General features: G+C 53.1%; 7 protein-coding genes across 7 annotated transcripts; 4 read left to right on the top strand and 3 right to left on the bottom strand.

Annotated features, from left to right (window-relative positions):
- Window positions 1-1,412: 1,412 nt before the first annotated feature.
- Window positions 1,413-2,157, bottom strand: PHYSODRAFT_257686 (hypothetical protein; the record flags this gene model as incomplete). The annotated part of the gene is made up of 2 exons (XM_009516034.1): window positions 1,413-1,988; window positions 2,110-2,157. The coding sequence occupies 2 exons, from the start codon at window positions 2,155-2,157 to the stop codon at window positions 1,413-1,415; spliced, it is 624 nt and encodes a 207-aa protein (XP_009514329.1).
- Window positions 2,158-2,505: 348 nt separating this feature from the next.
- On the top strand, window positions 2,506-3,273 carry PHYSODRAFT_320906 (hypothetical protein; the record flags this gene model as incomplete). Its single annotated transcript, XM_009516033.1, has 2 exons — window positions 2,506-2,808; window positions 2,839-3,273. 2 exons carry the CDS (start codon window positions 2,506-2,508, stop codon window positions 3,271-3,273), a joined length of 738 nt encoding a protein of 245 aa, XP_009514328.1.
- Window positions 3,274-4,259: 986 nt separating this feature from the next.
- PHYSODRAFT_320905 (hypothetical protein) lies at window positions 4,260-4,997 on the bottom strand (the record flags this gene model as incomplete). Its single annotated transcript, XM_009516032.1, has 2 exons — window positions 4,260-4,661; window positions 4,731-4,997. 2 exons carry the CDS (start codon window positions 4,995-4,997, stop codon window positions 4,260-4,262), a joined length of 669 nt encoding a protein of 222 aa, XP_009514327.1.
- Window positions 4,998-6,934: 1,937 nt separating this feature from the next.
- On the top strand, window positions 6,935-7,129 carry PHYSODRAFT_475474 (hypothetical protein; the record flags this gene model as incomplete). Its single annotated transcript, XM_009516031.1, has 1 exon — window positions 6,935-7,129. One exon carries the CDS (start codon window positions 6,935-6,937, stop codon window positions 7,127-7,129), a length of 195 nt encoding a protein of 64 aa, XP_009514326.1.
- An 848-nt stretch (window positions 7,130-7,977) lies between these two features.
- On the bottom strand, window positions 7,978-9,492 carry PHYSODRAFT_320903 (hypothetical protein; the record flags this gene model as incomplete). The annotated part of the gene is made up of 1 exon (XM_009516030.1): window positions 7,978-9,492. The coding sequence occupies one exon, from the start codon at window positions 9,490-9,492 to the stop codon at window positions 7,978-7,980; it is 1,515 nt and encodes a 504-aa protein (XP_009514325.1).
- A 1,507-nt stretch (window positions 9,493-10,999) lies between these two features.
- Window positions 11,000-13,882, top strand: PHYSODRAFT_293146 (hypothetical protein; the record flags this gene model as incomplete). Its single annotated transcript, XM_009516029.1, has 9 exons — window positions 11,000-11,476; window positions 11,506-11,794; window positions 11,830-11,858; window positions 11,955-12,361; window positions 12,506-12,727; window positions 12,786-12,836; window positions 12,895-13,084; window positions 13,154-13,339; window positions 13,388-13,882. 9 exons carry the CDS (start codon window positions 11,000-11,002, stop codon window positions 13,880-13,882), a joined length of 2,346 nt encoding a protein of 781 aa, XP_009514324.1.
- A 2,118-nt stretch (window positions 13,883-16,000) lies between these two features.
- On the top strand, window positions 16,001-17,425 carry PHYSODRAFT_553759 (hypothetical protein). Its single transcript, XM_009516028.1, has 3 exons — window positions 16,001-16,243; window positions 16,322-16,397; window positions 16,554-17,425. Exons 1-3 carry the CDS (start codon window positions 16,124-16,126, stop codon window positions 17,366-17,368), a joined length of 1,011 nt encoding a protein of 336 aa, XP_009514323.1. The 5' UTR covers window positions 16,001-16,123; the 3' UTR covers window positions 17,369-17,425.
- Window positions 17,426-17,648: the final 223 nt, after the last annotated feature.

The following is a 17,648-nucleotide window of genomic DNA, read 5'->3' as shown; positions in this document are numbered from 1 at the left end:
TAATGGATACGTTAGAATAAAACATCGTTCAACCGGGCCAATGCACCTGAAATACCCACAGTAGGTGCGCTCGCTTGGGGGGGATAGTGCACATGGAAGCTTCTCGGTTGTGACAGACTTGGACTAAGGGGTGGAAAACAGTGGCTGTTTGTTGCTTTGAGTGGAAAACAGAAGCGAAAGGGAGAAGGCGAAACGAAAACCGTTATCGTTGCAGCCAGCATCGCAGTCCAGCTCGAGTCCTAGAAGGAGAAGGAGTGGTTAGATCAATGGTTGAGAAATATCAGTAAACGCGCGTACGTACAATCACGCAGTCTTTTGTGTCTTCATCCAGGCTGTGGAAGTAATACTGGGAGCAGTCCGGGTCTAGAACACCGAGACAACGGCGAGTATCGTGGCTAAGTAGAAGCACCCAAACCGACCGAACCAAAGCTCATTCCATATAATCCGTACCGTGACAAGCGTTCCAGTGTGCGCTGTATTCTTGCTGGCCTCGACACGATGGTGGCTGTAAGCAAGTCGCAGCGCTTCGCCCACTGCCATCGTCCGACGCGGAATTTACTGTGCGCTTCAAAACGCCCGTTCGCTTTGTGGAGTCGTCGAATACGACGGACCCCACGGCATCCAGTGCCATGACACCGAAAGTGATAGGCGAATCGATCATGTTGTACACGGGGATCCCAGTCGCTCCGTGTAGTCGCTGAAGACGCGCGACTCCGGCCGCCGAGGTGGTCACTGCAGCATGAGCGGCTGTTCCCATCTGTATAATGGACCCAGAGCGCTGGATGCACACTTTGGTAGAATTATCATCGCTTGACGACGACATCGACGATGACAGTTCTGGTAGAACGAGTGACTGCAGTGGTAGAGTGAGCTGAGGACCGTTGAATGAAAGAGAGAAGAGTAGATCTGGTAGTTCCGAGGCTCCGAGGCTGGAGCTGCAATCTCTGACAGACGAAGAGTTTGAGGCCAATCCAACCACGGCAAAGTTAGATTACGACTTCCAATCGGTCGAGTTGGACGAAAGCAACTTACGGCGTCGTAGAATTCCTTGGGAAGCTAGCCCACAACAACGTCCCAAGAACTCGAAAATTCACCAAAACGTTGGACAGACTGCGTCTTCGTCTCATCACTATCCAATTGCAGACGAAATGGATATCAACAACAGCAAGAAGAAGGAAAAGAAGAAGATCAAGAATATGTGCTACGGCGGCTAGAACAAGAGGAGCAACAAGCGCTAGCACTTCTACAACGGCTTCGACGGCAGCAATTTCAGCAGCTGACAACCACTTCGAATTATAAATGTTGCATACTTCACGTGACTTGAGTAGTATGAATTAATCTGAACGTGCTCACCTGCAACACTAAATTGCGGCACTCGGAACGCGTCCATTAGCCTTCCAGGGGTCTGTTTCCTACGACGTCGAACGGATTATCGGCAGGAAAACGAACACCGACTTCCAGATGTACATGAGGTGGCAGATGTAGCTGCCTTCGCGTAAGCCGTGGATGGTGCGGTACAAAGGCCCTGGATTGGCAATAGCGTCGACAAGAGTCGTCATCGCGATGCGCGTGTCTCGGAAGATGAGGGGCGGGTCAGGAAACAGCGCGTCGTCGTCTGGATCTTGCTCCGACAGGGGGGCAGGCAGCACAAGGGGTTCCCCATTCACAAAGTCGGTCGTGCGAAGTGGCTCAATGTAACTCAAGAGGCTCTCGATCTCCACTTGGATGCGGCCGACGAGCTTCATGGGCGTGGCAATCGCCGTCTTGTAGTGCGTCGCCACTGGCGCGAAGAAGAAGTCGACTTGCGGTGGGGCCTTGGCGCGTGTGCAGGCCCATTCGCGGTGCAGTTCCCAAGCTGAAGACGTCACACCACTGAGGCGAATGGCAGCTTGACCTTCCCCTTTGATCCTTTCGAGCTCCACGTTAGCGCTCTCCATTTGCTTGAGAAGGCTCTTGGGAGGATTCACTCGTAACGGGGTCTGCTTCGGCTGAAACTTTTGAGTCAGTGGCCTCCGTTTTCACAGTTTGAGAGTGCGATGGTGCGCATTGGGAAGATGCCGCTGCTGTTGACTCCTTCTTCGTTGAGCTGCGAGTTGACGCTTTCGTCACCGACTTCTTTTTCTTGGCGGGGGCCTTCCCCTTTGACGCCTTGGCCATTCTTGAGTCCAGTCCAGAATACACACAATGATACCAAGGGTGATTTGTGGCTTGTTTTGAATAGTAGTCATTACAAAAGCCAAGACAGGTCGTTGTCGAAGTTGATCGGAATGTTTACTACGATGGATAGAACTAATATTTTGAGATAAAAAGCTATCACTCAACTTTTTCCTGGTGTTTGACGAGATTGACGCTCAGCGTTCATCGACGCGAAGCCCTCACTTACGATCCATTTCTACTTTGGAAACATCATGGACATCCTATCGCCAGAAGAAAGCGGAGTATGGGTCAGCGGAACCGTCCACTTGGCATGACAAGAAACACGGCTGCAGTGGCTTTTGCACGAAGATGAAGAGCTACTATGCTACGCTCTTTAGCTTGGATAATCTCCGATGGATGATCGCGAATTGCGAGCCTCTGTCCACCGATGCGATGGACGCAGCAGCAGCCAGCGGCGATTTATACAACGTCGAGTGGCTCCACAACAATCGATTTGAAGGCTGCACCGCTGCCGCGATGGCTGGCGCTGCGACGAACGGCCACCTCAAAGTTGTCAAATGGCTGCACCAAAATCGCTCCGAGGGCTGCACCACCGCTGCGATGGATGGCACCGCAACAAACGGCCACCTTGATATTGTCAAGTGGTTGCACGTAAATCGCTCCGAGGGCTGAACTTCCAAGGCGATGGATGGCGCTGCGAGCAACGGCCACCTCAACGTAGTCAAGTGGTTGCACGAAAACCGCCCCGAAGGCTGCACCACTGCCGCGATGGATGGCGCGATAGCCAATAGTCGAGTGAAAGTGGTTCGATGGCTGCATGAAAACCGCTCGGAAGGGTGTTCGACTGTAGCGATGGACACTGCGGCGGGACAGAACTACCTCGCTGACATCAAGTGGCTGCATGACAATCGACAGGCAAGCTGTAGCCCCGCTGCGATGATAAACGCGGCGTCGAAAGGATACCTGGATGTGGTCAAGTACCTGCACACTGAGGTCGGCCAGCCAGCTACGGACGCTGCGATCACTGCCGCCGCGGAAAACGATCATCTTCTGGTTGTGGAGTATCTCATCAGGTTCGAAGCGAAGACTGTCCAGCGGGTCCGATCGGCCGAGTGAAGAAGGAGGAAACGCAAGTTGGTGAAGAATGGCAGCAAGTTGACGAAATGGAGGGCTTGAAGGACCATGGAATGGAAGGTTGAAGCTCTAGAAAAAACATGTAGGCTCGAGAGAATCCGGAGCTCCCACGCTTCGAATGAGGAATAAAAGCGTAGTTCATGTAAACACCATGATCGTTCGTACATGTATTCAGGTCAGAATCCTATGCTTACAAAGTGGCTTCAGAAATATCCCTATAGACATGCTATCGAAATGGACGAGATTCACGCTTTCGTTTTGTAGTTCTTTTTCGACACACAGCTAAGAGTTTTACGGTTGTAGTGGTTTTTCTACTGGTGTAGTATCAAGTAATGGTAAATAATGACGAAGGTAACTTCAACTCCTTGTTCCTGGTTGAAAACCTTCCTTCTGTAACTAACTACTTCGAAATTCAGATTCCTAGAAACGACTTGCGAACTCATACTCGTCAGAAGATGGAGCAGAAATCAGCAGGTTTGAGAGGCAAAACGAACGTGACGCGCAGGAAGGTTGGCGCCAAGATTGTCAAGCATTCAACCTTGAGACCGTTGGGAAAATATCTCGAGGAAAGGTTGAACTGCAAGTGTTGGAACTAACGATCTACCGATACAGATAATATTCTTCACAATCTCGAAAAATACTAAGGCTGGCTAAAAGAAAAAAGAGTCAACAACGGGTTATACATCTTTGGAACTCCAAGAAGCTAGTTTCGAATCCATCTTTTCTCGATCTCGGCTTGGATTTCCGCCCAGAATCTGGCTGCTCGGCATTAATGCTTGCTTGTCGACTCGAGTCTTCTTCCCTTCAGCTCCGATGCTCGCCTCCACTTCAGTCCGAATCCTCGCTTGCTCGCTGGTTCGAATGTTTGCCTCCTTTTCAGCACTAATACGTTCTTCCAGCTTTCGCCACCCGACATCCACTTGGCAAGTTGAAGCAGCTTATCAGCATTACCGGAAGCAAGTGGAAAGTCAAACCACGAGGCCAAAAATGAAGCGCCAGATCTTCTTCCGCGTGGAAACTACTCCGTCAGCAAGCATCGTCGCGTTCTTCGGCTTGTATGCAGCTCGACACTCGTCATGCTTGAGTAAATACTTGACGACCGCAGTGTGTCTCTTCCTCGTGGCGCGAAGAATGGCGTTGGCTCCACAAGCCTCCGTCCGATTCTCGTGGAGATAATTCACGACCAGAAGATGACCGTTCTCCGCGGCAGCAGTGATCGCAGCACTGGTAGCTGGTTGCTTAATCTCAGTATGCACATACTTGACCACCTCCAAATGTCCATTCGACGCAGCGTTGACCATCGCCGCAGGGCTGCAGCCTCTCATGCAGCCACTTGATGGCGGCGAGATGCCCTTGCCCAGCGACATTGTCTATAGCTGCAGTAGAGCAACCTTCCGAGCGATTTTCATGCAGCCAATCTTTACGAAACTATTGGCCACCGCGCCATCCATTGCAGCAGTGGTGCTGCCTTCAGTGCGATTTTCATGAAGCCACTTGACAATGTCGAGACGGCCTCTGCTTGCAGCTCGGTCCATGGCTGCAGTGGTGCAGCCTTCAACCCGGTGGCTGTGCAACCACTTGACGCTGCTCAACTTCCCGTTGGATGCTGCGCCGTCCATGGCATCGGTAGTCAGTGGTGCGTCGCAATTCGCGACCATCCATCGGAAGTAGCTTGGGTCCCAACGCGAGCCATAGTAGCTCTTCATCTTTGTGCAGAACCCTTCGCACCCGTGTTTCTTGAGATGCCAAGTGGATGGCTCCGCATATCCGTACTTGTTTTCTTCTTCCCGCGTAAGGAAATCCAAGGTAACGAAACGCGATGTGCTTTTCAAAGCAAAAGTGAAAATGAAATGAAGGCTAAGCACTTATCCCAGAGCGTTAGATTGAAGCAAACTGATTTTGTTTCCCAGCTTTTATGACAAAACAATGAAAGCATATTGCATACTCAGTGGCAACAATGTTCCTCAATTCAAAACCAACCTCAAAACCACACAATGCCTCTAATAGTACTCAGAAGGACAAACAAATATGCATGCGACGCGAAGGATCTCTCTTGAACAATAACTCAGCCTCTCTATTCTTCTTGATAGTTGATGAGTGACATCATGAAATTCGGACACCCGACCGTTAGCTCCAACACTTGCAGCTCAACCAACTTTCCTCGAAATCCTCTCCTAACGGTCTCAAGTTGAATTGCTCTCCCTCCTTGGCCGCATTATTTCTCATTTTTTCCGATCAAGCAAAAGACCCACCAAGTGATGGCGGCGCTGACCCCCGAAGAGGTTGGTCGCTGTGGAGTTGTTGGCCCGTCATCGTGGCACCAGCGCCACCACCAGCCAGACAACTTGTGCAAGAGGGTGAAGGAATACTACTGCAGCATCGGACACCTGGAGCGCTTGAAGTGGCTGCACGCCAACTGTGAGGCGGAACTAACGACAAAAGCGATGGACACTGCCGCAAAGAATGGGAACCTCGAGGTTGTCAAGTGGCTCCACACCAACAGCTACGCCGGCTGCACCGTGGCAGCGATGAATGATGCTGCTGCCAATGGCTATCTCGATGTTGTGGGATGGCTACACAAGAACCGCTACGAAGGCTGCACTACCGCAGCGATGGACGGCGCTGCAAGTGCTGGATGTTTGTCAATGGTCAAGTGGCTGCATGAAAACCGCTCGGAAGGCTGCACCACTGCAGCAATGGACAGCGCCGCTAGACACGGCCACTTAGCTGTCGTCACGTGGTTGACCCAGAATCGTCGAGAAGGATGCACCCCGGCGGCAATGGACGGAGCAGCGAGGAGCGGGCACACTACAGCGGCGATGGACAGTGCCGCAGAAAATGGTCACCTGGATGTCGTAAAGTATTTACACCACCATCGCCACGAGGGGTGCACTACTGCGGCGATGGACGGCGCTCTTACTAACTGCCATGCGGATGTGGTTCGCTGGCTCCACGAAAACCGGTCGGAAGGATGCACGTTTGCTGCACTGGATCGCGTGGCGAGTACGGGAAAACTGGATGCCGTCAAGTGGCTCCACACAAATCGCGCAGAAAAGTTTACCGCTGCTGCTTTGACTGGGGCCGCGGAAAATGGGCACATTCACGTGGTGAAGTATCTGCACGTGCACTTGGACCTGATGCCCACACGAGATGCGATTACGAGCGCTGCACGGAATGGCCACCCCGAGGTTGTGAAGTATCTCCATGACCACTGCTCTGGGCGTTGCTCGACCGACCCTATTTTGCAGGCGGACAAGGCCGGTTATCACGATATTGTCGAAATGCTGCTTGAGTGTGATATGTGTCGTCAAGAATGCGGCCAGTCAGCGGAGTGTGCAGCCTTCAACGTACCTTACAAGGATTCGTAGGGGTGTGCCTCGAACTATGGGGGGGGGGTATAAATGAGCAATTTGACATTTCGACACAAATATATATCTGCCTGGTGTCGAAAATGTCGAAAATAGGGGCGATGTCTACCTCGCCAACGTACGTATAGCCACTTGAAAGGGGGCTTGCTAGTGCCTCAAACTTTCGTTGTTCCGCAAGAGCTGGCCCTCCGTGACGTGGGACTACAATTTGGGGGATGCAGTGAGGGCTCTTCGGGTAAAAGATGGGAAACAACAAGTCGAGTCTTCCCCTTGGGATGGAGGAGGAGCTCAAGGCGCTGGGCTTCGTGACGAACGTGTCTCAGTTGAAATGGGACACAGTCATTCTGCCGGCGCTGCGTCAATATTGGAAGGTGTACGGTAACGCGGACGTCCCGCATCATTTCGTTGTCCCAAACGAGGATGAATCGTGCTGTTCCGTCCACCATGGCCGGAGGAGGCCTGGGGAATGAAACTTGGAAGTGCTGTTCGTGAAATTCGATACCGCAGAAGCTACGCGAAGCAAGTGGCTCGAGATAAGGATAAGCACGTGCTGGACTCTCTTGGCTTTGTGTGGGACCATAGCGATACAGTGTGGAATGGCGCCATTATGCCAGCTCTCGAGGTGTATGTCGACGTGTACGAGAATGGCAAAGTCCGCCACAAATTTGTCGTTCCGTCTAAGATCCTTGGCCACGGGAAGCTTGGGCGAAGACACTGGGCAAGACACTCACTTACACTCGATGCGTGGGGTCTTACTTCCCGCAGTGCGGGCGCGATATCGATAAGCTGGACAAGCTCGGAGTAAATATCAAGCTCCAGCGTGGAACAAGCGCGTGGCCCCGTTAGTGAACGTCTACGCTGAGCTGCATGGAGAAGGGGGGGGGGGTCCCAGTCGACTTCGTGATCCCGTGGGAGGCGCCATGGGACGAAAAGATGTGGGGCGTGCGTCTGGGGCTTATCGTGGCTCACAACGCACGCTTTCTACCTCAGGGACGATTGCTAGAGAAGAAGTGGTCGTGTTAGAACACCACCAACGCTTCTGCAGTAGAAACGTTTTGAATCCAAGTGCGGTCAGCGGTCATCATGGTTGGTACGAATTACTAGTAGTATAGTTTTTGATTTTGATCATAAGAGTTTTCTGAAACTGTAGTTACATTGCTGTCTGCAATTGTTTTAGAGCTAAGGAAGGATCCGAGTTATGACCAGCAAGCAATCACCTTCATCACAGTACTTAGTAAGCCAAAGTGTCTGGCGGGCTAACTACACATCCATTGTTGAAAAATATCTAAACGTTAGCTACGTTTTCGACTGGGTATCTCTAGGCCAGGGCGGGGATGGCCTGCGGGTCCGTGTTGAACATCATCTTGGGGTCGTACTTGGTCTTGATCTGCTGCAGCTTGGCGAAGTTGCCACCGCCGTACAGGTACTCGGCCATCTCCTTGATCGTCCAGCGCTCGTCACGGTACGTCGTGAAGCCACCGGGCACGCCACCCGAGGCCTTGTACGAGCTCACGAACTTGTAGAAATTGCTACGCATGGTGGTGATGGTGCTGTCGGCGAACTTGACGTCGAAGGACGGGGTGCGGATGTCCCAGCGGATCAGATGCAGGCGGTCGTCGTGCTTCCAGGCCGATGCGTCCGCCTTAACACCCTTAGCGTACCTGCCGCCCCAGATGTCAACAAAGCCCGAAGCCGAAGCGTCCGGGAGCGCGGGGGCGTACGCCGTGCTGGAGAAGAGGTCCCAGGCCGTGGCGTTGGTCAGCGGCTTGTTGCTGGGGATCGTCACCGATGCGATGTAGAAGTAGCGGCGCGGAGACATGGTCTGCTCGATGAGGCCGGGGGTCGAGTACGTCTCAGACGTCCAGAAGTCCTCCTCGGTCGTCGTGAGCACCATCGAGGGCGGCAGGTTCTTCATGAGCGAGGCGAAGACGGTCTTGGCCTGCGCGGACGAGCCGTAGAAGAAGCCCTGCAGCGTCGACTTGGTCTTGAGGCTGAAGCGGATGGACAGCAGGTCGTTGTTGTCAGCGCTCAGGGCCCACTTCTGCGTGCCGATGAAGGCGTTGACGTTGTCCTGCTGCGTGGGCTTGGCGCTCTTGTCGAAGGCGATGGTGTAGTTGGTCACGGTCTGCGACGGAGGCGCCATGGTCTTGATCTTGAAGTCGAGCACCACGCCCATGGAGCTGGCGGCACCACGCACGCCCCAGAACAGGTCCGAGTTCTGCTTGGCGCTGGCGTCCACGATGGAACCGTTGGCCAGAGCCACACGCACGGCCTCAATGTTGTCCAGCACCGTACCAGCGGCACGCGAGAGGGTACCGAAACCCGAGGCAGCCACGCCCGTCATACCGACGTCGGGGCAGCGGCCGTGGGGCAGCGTGCGCTTGAAGCCCCACATGTACTTGGCAGTCTCCGAAATCATGACGGGACCGCCGTACGACAGCAGACCGGTAGACGCGTCGTACTTGAGGTGCTTCATGTGCTTGAGGTTCATGACGAGGGCGCCGTTGTTGCGGCCGAAGCCCATGCTCGAGAACGAGCGGTTGCCGCCCAGAGTCGTCACCTTGACGCCGGCACTGCCGGCGCACTTGAGTGCGGCCGACACCTGAGCCTCCGTCTTGGGGAACGCAACGGCGGCCGGCTGGGGGTTGATGCGCGAGTTCCACGGCTGGATGTCCATGGTCCAGGTCGTGGTCCTGGGCACCGAGTTCTCGATGCCGGCCTTGGTGAGGCACGAACCGAGGTCCACGGGGGTCGCAGCGGCGGAAGCGAGGCCGCTCTGGGCGGCGATGAGCGAGCAGAGCGCGAAGATGGCGCTGGACGCGGAACTGACCATGGTTTACCCTTGAGTCTTCGAGCTGCTGGTCGGTGGCTTGAGTGCTGGAGGGCAAATGTGGAAGTGATGAATGGAATGCCACCGGCACGCAGTCCGAGGCTGTTGCTGGTGGGTGCTGCTGCAATAGCTCGCAGTGCCCGTGATACGCCATCTGTGCGTGTGGTTCTCTGTAACAGTCGCGACGTCGTTGTTCAGTCATGTACACTGTACTGTAGCTAAAGTACAGTACACGCAGCACCTGGAGGCAAGCGTTCCAGCGGGTCGAGCTCAGGATCGTGACACAACCGCCTCTCTCGCAGCGATGCGACGAGGAGATTACATGTACTGTATTGTTAATCATCCGGACGAGGCTTCGACCTTGCTTAAGTATTGGGATACAAGCTGTTGCATGCCGGCGGGAAGGAACGAGTGCCACATGACACACCTCAACGGCGGCGGCCTGGCGACGAGAAAGTTTTGATTTCTTTTTACATGTACCGGTACAGTAACTTAACGTCCATCTGGCCAAATGACTGCGTTGATTTCGCTGAAGCAGTAAACAATACTTCGACCACCAAACCGATACAGACGCAAGATTAATGGTACTTAAGTATCAGCTGGAATGGCGGGTCTACGATTACGGTGCCAATCTGTCTGTCGAGTAGAGCTACAGAGACATCTCACACCTCTCAAACTGCAGGGGATCGCAAGGTTGAAGCAAGCTCGCATCTCGGTTGCCCCAAATACGAAGCGCGTCTACCAATTCAGTCGTGGCGGGTTCCGGGATACATGTAAGTAGAAGTCTCGAACACCTTATGGCTCTAGGTTCCCACACAAAACCTAGACCATAGGGCTTCGTCGTAAGATTGTGTTCTTGTGGCTTGCAGCTCAGCGTGACCACGTGTTGATGGCTGTACTGTAGAACCTCTTCGACTACTTAAGTATGGTTTTCATGGTTGTGTACGAGTTCCGAGTCCACGAAGTTGGCCTTGAACAGGATACTGAACTTCAACCGTCCTTCACAAGGCAAAACGATTGATTTTACAAAAATGGATGTGTAGCTAGCGCGTGGTCGGCAAAACAACGCCCGCAAGGATCAACTCTCTTCGACCACTTCAATTCGTACACGTGGGAGAAAAGCAAGATACAAAAGGCGCCCGGAGCAGCCAAATTGATTAAATTATTGCGATCAGGTTCCATCGGCCCAGGGATATTCGCTTTTAGCCCCATCTTCAGTGTAGACGTTGTATTCGGGATACCAGCCCACGAAGACCACTGAACAACGTATCGATTAGGCTTAACCTTCAGAAAATTCAGGACTCGATAGTTAGCCCTTAACATCAATAGAGATTCAAAACTTCGAGTCTGACCTCGTAACGGTCGGGCCCAGGGTGCGAACTCGAGAATAAGCTAGAGGACAATATCTTAGCGGGCAAGGATCTATCCACACGCGCGTTCATTAAGCGAACTTGTATCCGTCGCAGTATTGAGTGTCTTCCAGTTAAATGAGTCAACTTACGTGCAACGAATGCAATCGATCGTTCAACTCGATAGGCGCTACATCAGGACCAAACACGGCAGTATGCTGCCGCCACCTCCCTCCCTTCCGGACCAACCTCAAGTGTTCAATCAACTCAGCGGGGATTGTGTGCACCACGACGAGGAGAATGGCCAAGGCCGAGCTGTGTGCGTCTTGCCTTCAGGGAGCGGCGTCGAGGTGAACTTCGCGGTGCAGTCTTATGTTGCTGCGACAGGAGATCCACCAGTGTCGTACCTCGGTCAACTTCTATTGATGGAGGTGGTTGTTTTCTCTCCGTCGAGCAACACCTACAGGCCCGGTCGTGTCCACAACTTCTGGAGTCAGCAGAATCAGTCACGAGCTCAAGAAGAAATCGCTGTTTCAGATCCTGGTCTAATGCTTGCGCAGCGGATGGCGGCACTCACCGTGGCCCCGATTGTTCAAGCTTCTTCTCCGCCGCCGAACGCTGCAGCAGAAGACTACGAAGTGATAATCACCATGCTTCGGCGCTCAAGCGGCCACAATTACGTGGGGATGCACTGAATCTACTCCGTCACTCCCGTCCTCAATCAGCCGAGTCCATCCGAAACCTCGACCCCGAAATGAAGCGAACCACGTTGATCTCCATCCTCAACAACGAGATGAATGCAGCCCGTGGGGGGTTATCAGACGCCGACGAGCGCTGGAGCGGACTACAACGTCGAGCTGCAACTCCTCCTCCACCACCGCCTATTCCCACTGCATTCCACTGCTCAATCTGCCAGGATGAAGACCCCATGGCTGAGATCTTCATTGTCAGGCCTTGTGAGCGCAGCTTCTGTCGTGAGACGATCAAGCAGCATATCCTCCAAAGCATCAACAAGAGAACGTACGCCCTCGGTGTCCCGACTGCACTGCGACGATATCGGACGCCGACATGAGTATGGTGCTGACGGAGGACGAGATGCTGCGTTACTCCTTTTAGTCGGTGCGGACGACGCCCCCGACACGCACAAGTGCCTCGTTGAAGGCTGTCGGGGCGTGGCTGTGCTCAATGGAATTGACACGCACTTCCGCTGCCCGATCGCCTCGTGTCGGCAACACGCGCGAGTGGCACGAAGGTCGCACCTGCGAGCAGGTGAAGCAGCAACTTCAGGACAATGAGCTTCAGCCGGAACAAATGCGCCAGCTCTTCCAGGGCGCGGCATACATGTACGGTCGCTGCAGCTTCGGACCCGTGCTTCATGGATTTTGCGGCAACCTACAGACTCACCAAGGAGAAGTGCACGGGGGAGCGAAGGTCATCAACAACTGCCCCCAGTGCCAATGGTTTTCTCCAAACATTTGCAGACCGGTCGCAATGGGACGGCCAAACGTGGGCGGAGCGCAACGGTGAGTAGGATCTGCGAAGTAGGGTGGAGCACAGTTAAGGAAAACCCCGCTGTGTTCATTTATTCATCTTTTTCAAACGCATCAATGAAAATCTGTATCCTGATATCCGTATTTTTGTTTGTAAAGGTGCTAATACACTGCCAGTGACATTAAGTACGTCTCAAGAAGAATCACCTGTCAACAGCGGGACTACTTGGAATACCTTGGGCAAGATCCGAAAGCTGAGCCGACCAGATCAATGGGTTTGCATCTTGTCCCGAATTTGGCAGACGATGGAGCTTATTTATCATGGGGGCTAACAGACTTAAGCTCGAGGGATGTTCACTTCTCAAACTCTCGACTGCACGACCATGGCAAGCCAGCATGGTATTGAAACCCTGTACGCATATTGAAGCATAACCCCAAACTAACTTAATGTGAACAGTTCTCCAATGCCAGCGCAGCCAGTATTCGTTTCCCAACGGGCGATCGGCGTGTACGTTCATCTCCTTAGCAGCAGCGTGTCGGATTGGCTCTGTTTCCGACTGGACGAGGCTTTGCGAACGCGACCTCGAAGACGTGCTTGAGCTTGGCGTCCAATGGTACGAGGCGTGTTCCGCGTTCTTGGAGGGCGAACACAGCTCCGCCGAAGAAGCGATCAATCTTCTTACCGCGTGGGGAGAAGGCAACTTGGACAAATCGTCAACCATGAGATATATCATCGATGTTGGCATATCTGAACAAGTATGGGCAATGTGTTGTCAAAAAATGCACCAACATGAATGTTAATCTTTTTGGTGCTGTTGTCTGTAGCGAGTGCTCTCTGCTTCCAACATCATGGAGGTGGTTCAGAGCGCCCGTCGCAATAGAGCTTCACCTGTAGCGTGCCTCTTCACGAAACCACCCGAGACGCTGATGGTGCTTTGTGGGTCTGACCACGAGCAGAGAGGGCAATTCCTCCTCTTTGACTCGCACCCTCGACCAACTCAAGGCATTGAGGTATGACTATTTCACTTGATCAGACCCAGCTCAAAAACTAACTAAAAGATCGATGTGACTCAGGGATGCTCCCTTGTGTTTTACGGTAGTGATCTCGAGCTCGCAATGGCCATTTTGGAGCGACTTCCTGTGACGCGCATTGAAGACATCACTGAGAGCGACCTCCAATTACTGAATTCGTTCGAGCTCACAACACTCACTGTGCGTGAGAAGCTGCAGCAGGTTATTGAACCCGTGTCAGCTCAAGAATTGGATGAAAGGGAATCAGTTAAGGGTTGCTGCTGTAAGGATCTGGCTGCCAAGATGGAGCTGATGAGCGATCGGCTAGAACGGATCGAGGGTGCCATTGATAGGCTGCTGCGTATCGCTCAGCCGGAGGGAAGTCAGGGCCGACCTCGACAAATGCAGCCGATACGATCTTTCGGTGGCGATGAAGCCCGCTTTCACACACAAAGCGCATCAGCTTGGGATGTTGCATCAGGAAATGCTTCAGCAAGACGAGCTCACAGCTACGATGGAGTTGGCGCGTATAGAGGTAGATGATACTGCAACACCTTGGATTCAACGGTTTGGCTTAAACAGCATGCCCTGAGCTTACTTGGTAGTTGCCAAAGACAGTTTTAAAAAACGAGATTTTTACTTGCAAACATTTTGTCCGTGCTGCGCATTGATAATAACTATTCCACCCTCCACGGTCGCAGAAGTGGCGCGAAATAATGGCGGTCGTATTCGCAAGCTCCAAAAACTGCAAGCGAATACAATAGATAAATCGTTAGTTTAAGATCGGAAGTATGCTTTCGTTTCACTTATTTCCCCGTGCATCACAGGACCCGGGGCTTTTGCTGCTAAACTTAAACCGATCCGCACAATGCACACCGTTTGGGATCCCCCGATCCGCCAACCTGGAGGCATTCCTCACAGAACTTGTGTCCACATGTAGCGGTTGCTGGTTCTTGAGGCTTACAGCCGCAAGCAGCACATACATTTTCGAGTTTGGCTAGCAGTTCCGCTCGAATCTCCGACCGCAGTTTTGCCTCTACGTCGGCTCGTATCTCAGCTCGAAGTGTAGGCCGCACTTTGGCTTCCACGACTTCCGCAATGATCTTGGCTTCCTCTTCAGCGTGGAGTTTAGAGCTTAGCTCGACTCGGATGCTGGTCTCCTCTTCCGAGCGGATTCGTGCGTGTATTTCTGCTCGGTCGTAGCTCGGTAGCTCCACAGGCTCAGCAGTTGCACCACTTCCATCGCTTCCTCCGCGAAGCGTAGAAATCACACGTGTTATGAATGTATCTTCATCTAGCTCAGTAGTAGAGTCAGAAACTACACTTTCTTCAGGTCCATTGGTATTGACGGAGGTGCTTTGATCTTGCTCGGAGCAGTGACCGCGTAGATACTTCGCCACTTCTTCATGGCCATTCGCTGCTGCTGCATCAATCGCTGCAGTGCTGGCTGGTTGGTTGAGGTTGACGTTGAGGTACTTCACAACCCCCAAGAAACCTTTTGAAGCGGCATTTGTCAGTGCAGATGGACTGCACTTCTCGGAGCGATTCAGGTGCAGCCATTTGGCGGTATCCAGGCGCCCCAATGCTGCCGCGTTGCCCATCGCTTTCGTCGTACATCCCTCCGAGCGATTCACGTGCCGCCATTTCACCGTGTTGACGTGGCCATTGGCGACAGCTTCATCCATAGCGGCGGTAGTACAGCCTTCAGAGCGCACTTGGTGCAGCCACTTGACTACATGAAGATGGCCATTGCTCGCAGCACCGTCCATAGCAGCAACTGTACAGCCCTCAGTGCGATTCTGATGCAGCCAATGGATCACGTGGCCATTGGCTGCTACTCCGTCCATTGTGGCCATCGTGCAGCCTTCTTGGCGGTTGGCGTGAAGCCACATGACAATCTGGAGGTGTCCATTCCTAGCGGCTCCGTCGATGGCAGCAGTGCTGCATCCTTCAAGCCGATTCTGGTGCAGCCACTGCACGATACCGAGATGTCCATTTCTAGCGGCGCCGTCCATTGCGGCGGTAGTGCAGCCTTCGAAGCAGTTGGCGTCTAGACACTGAACGACGTTGAGGTGGCCGTTCGTCGCTGCGCTGTCCATCGCTGAGGTGCATTCCAGTTCACGTGCATCCACTGCACCTGCTGGATCAAGCCGTGGCTGCTGTAAAACACGTTTAGGTCTTGCAGAAATCACTTGAGCTATGTTTGTGCTGATGCCATTTCGAAAGATGGACGGCCCCACATTGACGCTCTTTTGAGGAAAACTGGATCGGTGTGTCCACTACGACCGAGCGGTTGACCCGGGTCGCCATGTTGGCAGCAAGCAAAGGTCCCAAACGATGGTCGCTTGAGTTGGTTGTGGCCTTCGAGTGTCTAGAATTAGGTACACGAAGAAAAGTATCAAAACGGTTCTCGAAACTTATCTCGGTATTCAGCACGTTACCTCAGGGTAGTCATAAGATGTCAGGGACTAGCCCGTAAAAGGTGTTCATATGAGGACTGTTCACTGTTACAAGCGGCTCCAGCCATGCCAGCCCTGACAGCCGAAGAGGAGCAGGAATACGGCGAGGTGGCCGCTGCGGTTTGGCATGAAGAGAAGCATGGCTGCAGCGGCTTCTGCTCCAAGATGATCGACTACTACTGCGGTCGTCGAAAGCTGCAGTTTGTCATCTGGATGCACAAGAATTGCGACGACGAGTGCACTGGACGCTGCCGGGACGAATGGGCATCTGGACGTTGTGAAATGGCTGCATGAACATCGCTATGAAGGCTGTACAAGTGCTGCCATGGACGGCGCGGCTAGCAACGGCCATTTCGAAGTAGTCACCTGGTTGCACGGGAATCGCAACGAAGGGTGCACGACTGCAGCAATGGATAATGCCGCCAGCAACGGGCACCTCAACATGGTACAATGGTTCTCCCAAACTCGACGAGAAGGCTGCACCACGGCAGCAATGGATGGAGCGGCGGCGAATGGCCACGAGATGGTGCTCAATTGGCTTCATAGGAACCGGTCGGAGGGCTGCACGACTGCGGCGTTCGACGGTGCTGCGAAGAACGGTCATATTAGCATCGTCCGATGGCTTCAGCAGTACAGACGCGTGGGCATTACCACTGCTGCCGTTGATGGAGCAGCAGCTAATGGACGTCTTGAGATGATCAAATGGCTGCACACGAATGTGACTAAAGGGTTCAGGAAGACTACCATGGATGCAGCTGCAAGCCATGGTCACCTGGACATTGTCAAGTGGTTGCACGAAAATCGCAACGAAGGATGCACCACCGCTGCAATGGATCGAGCGGTGGTTAATGGCCACGCATCTGTTGTCCAGTGGTTGCACGAAAAGCGCAGCGAAGGGTGCACTACTGCCGCCATGGATGGCGCTGCTGGCCAGGGATCCCTTGATGCAGTCAAGTGGCTGCACACGAATCGCTCGGAAGGGTGCAGCACTGCTGCTATGATGAATGCTGCAGCGAACGGGCATTTGAACGTCGTAAAGTATCTGCACACCAATCTCAGCCAACCCGCTTCGAATGCAGCCATTGCTGCAGCTGCGGAGCACGGTCATCTAGCTGCCGTTCAGTACTTAGACGAACACCGATCCGAAACTTGCTCAGCAAAAGCGGTACTTCAAGCAAAGAAATTCAAGCACCACAAAGTAGTTGAGTTCTTGATGCAACATGAAGACTGTCGACTAGCCTACCAGGGCGACGTGGGTGATCAACATGGTGAACAGATTCCGGAACCCCAGGTAGAAAGCGCCAATTCTCCGGTAGTTGCTTGCACTAGCGGTACTACACAAGGCAGCCAAGCTGGCGACGTTGACATCGAAGCACGGCTTCGAGCCGAAGTGGAGGCCAGCATCCGCGAGGAAAAGCAGGCCACGATCCGCGCTGAAGTTGAAGCAAGTTTCCAAACGAAACTGGAGGAGATGAGAGCGAAGATTCGAGCTGAAATTCGAGCTGATGTTGAGAAGAGGATGCGAGAAGAGATAGAGGCCCAGCTACTGGCCGACCTTGACGATCTGTAGTATAGTAACAACCAGAACATTGAAAGAAAAATATCATCAACTATTCTACCGTTGTTGAAGACAATGCTAGAGATAACAAGCTCGCTGTGGCTCGCACGCGTTGCCTTGCACTACCTGAGCTACTGCAATATTGTGTCACCTGCTTACCCCCAATGCACCAGTATTTACGTAGGAGAATGATGGTGTTCGTATTCGTGATCTTATCCTCAACTCGTTGGTTTCGAAGGACATAAGACCAAGTTGACGTAGTTCACTCCCTGGGGTGGTACGAGACAACTCC

The sequence above is a fragment of the Phytophthora sojae genome (assembly GCF_000149755.1).
Source record: "Phytophthora sojae unplaced genomic scaffold PHYSOscaffold_1, whole genome shotgun sequence".
Taxonomy (NCBI): domain Eukaryota; phylum Oomycota; class Peronosporomycetes; order Peronosporales; family Peronosporaceae; genus Phytophthora; species Phytophthora sojae.
The sequence above is the reverse complement of the archived record's forward strand: the minus strand, read 5'-3'. Positions and strand labels throughout refer to the sequence as shown.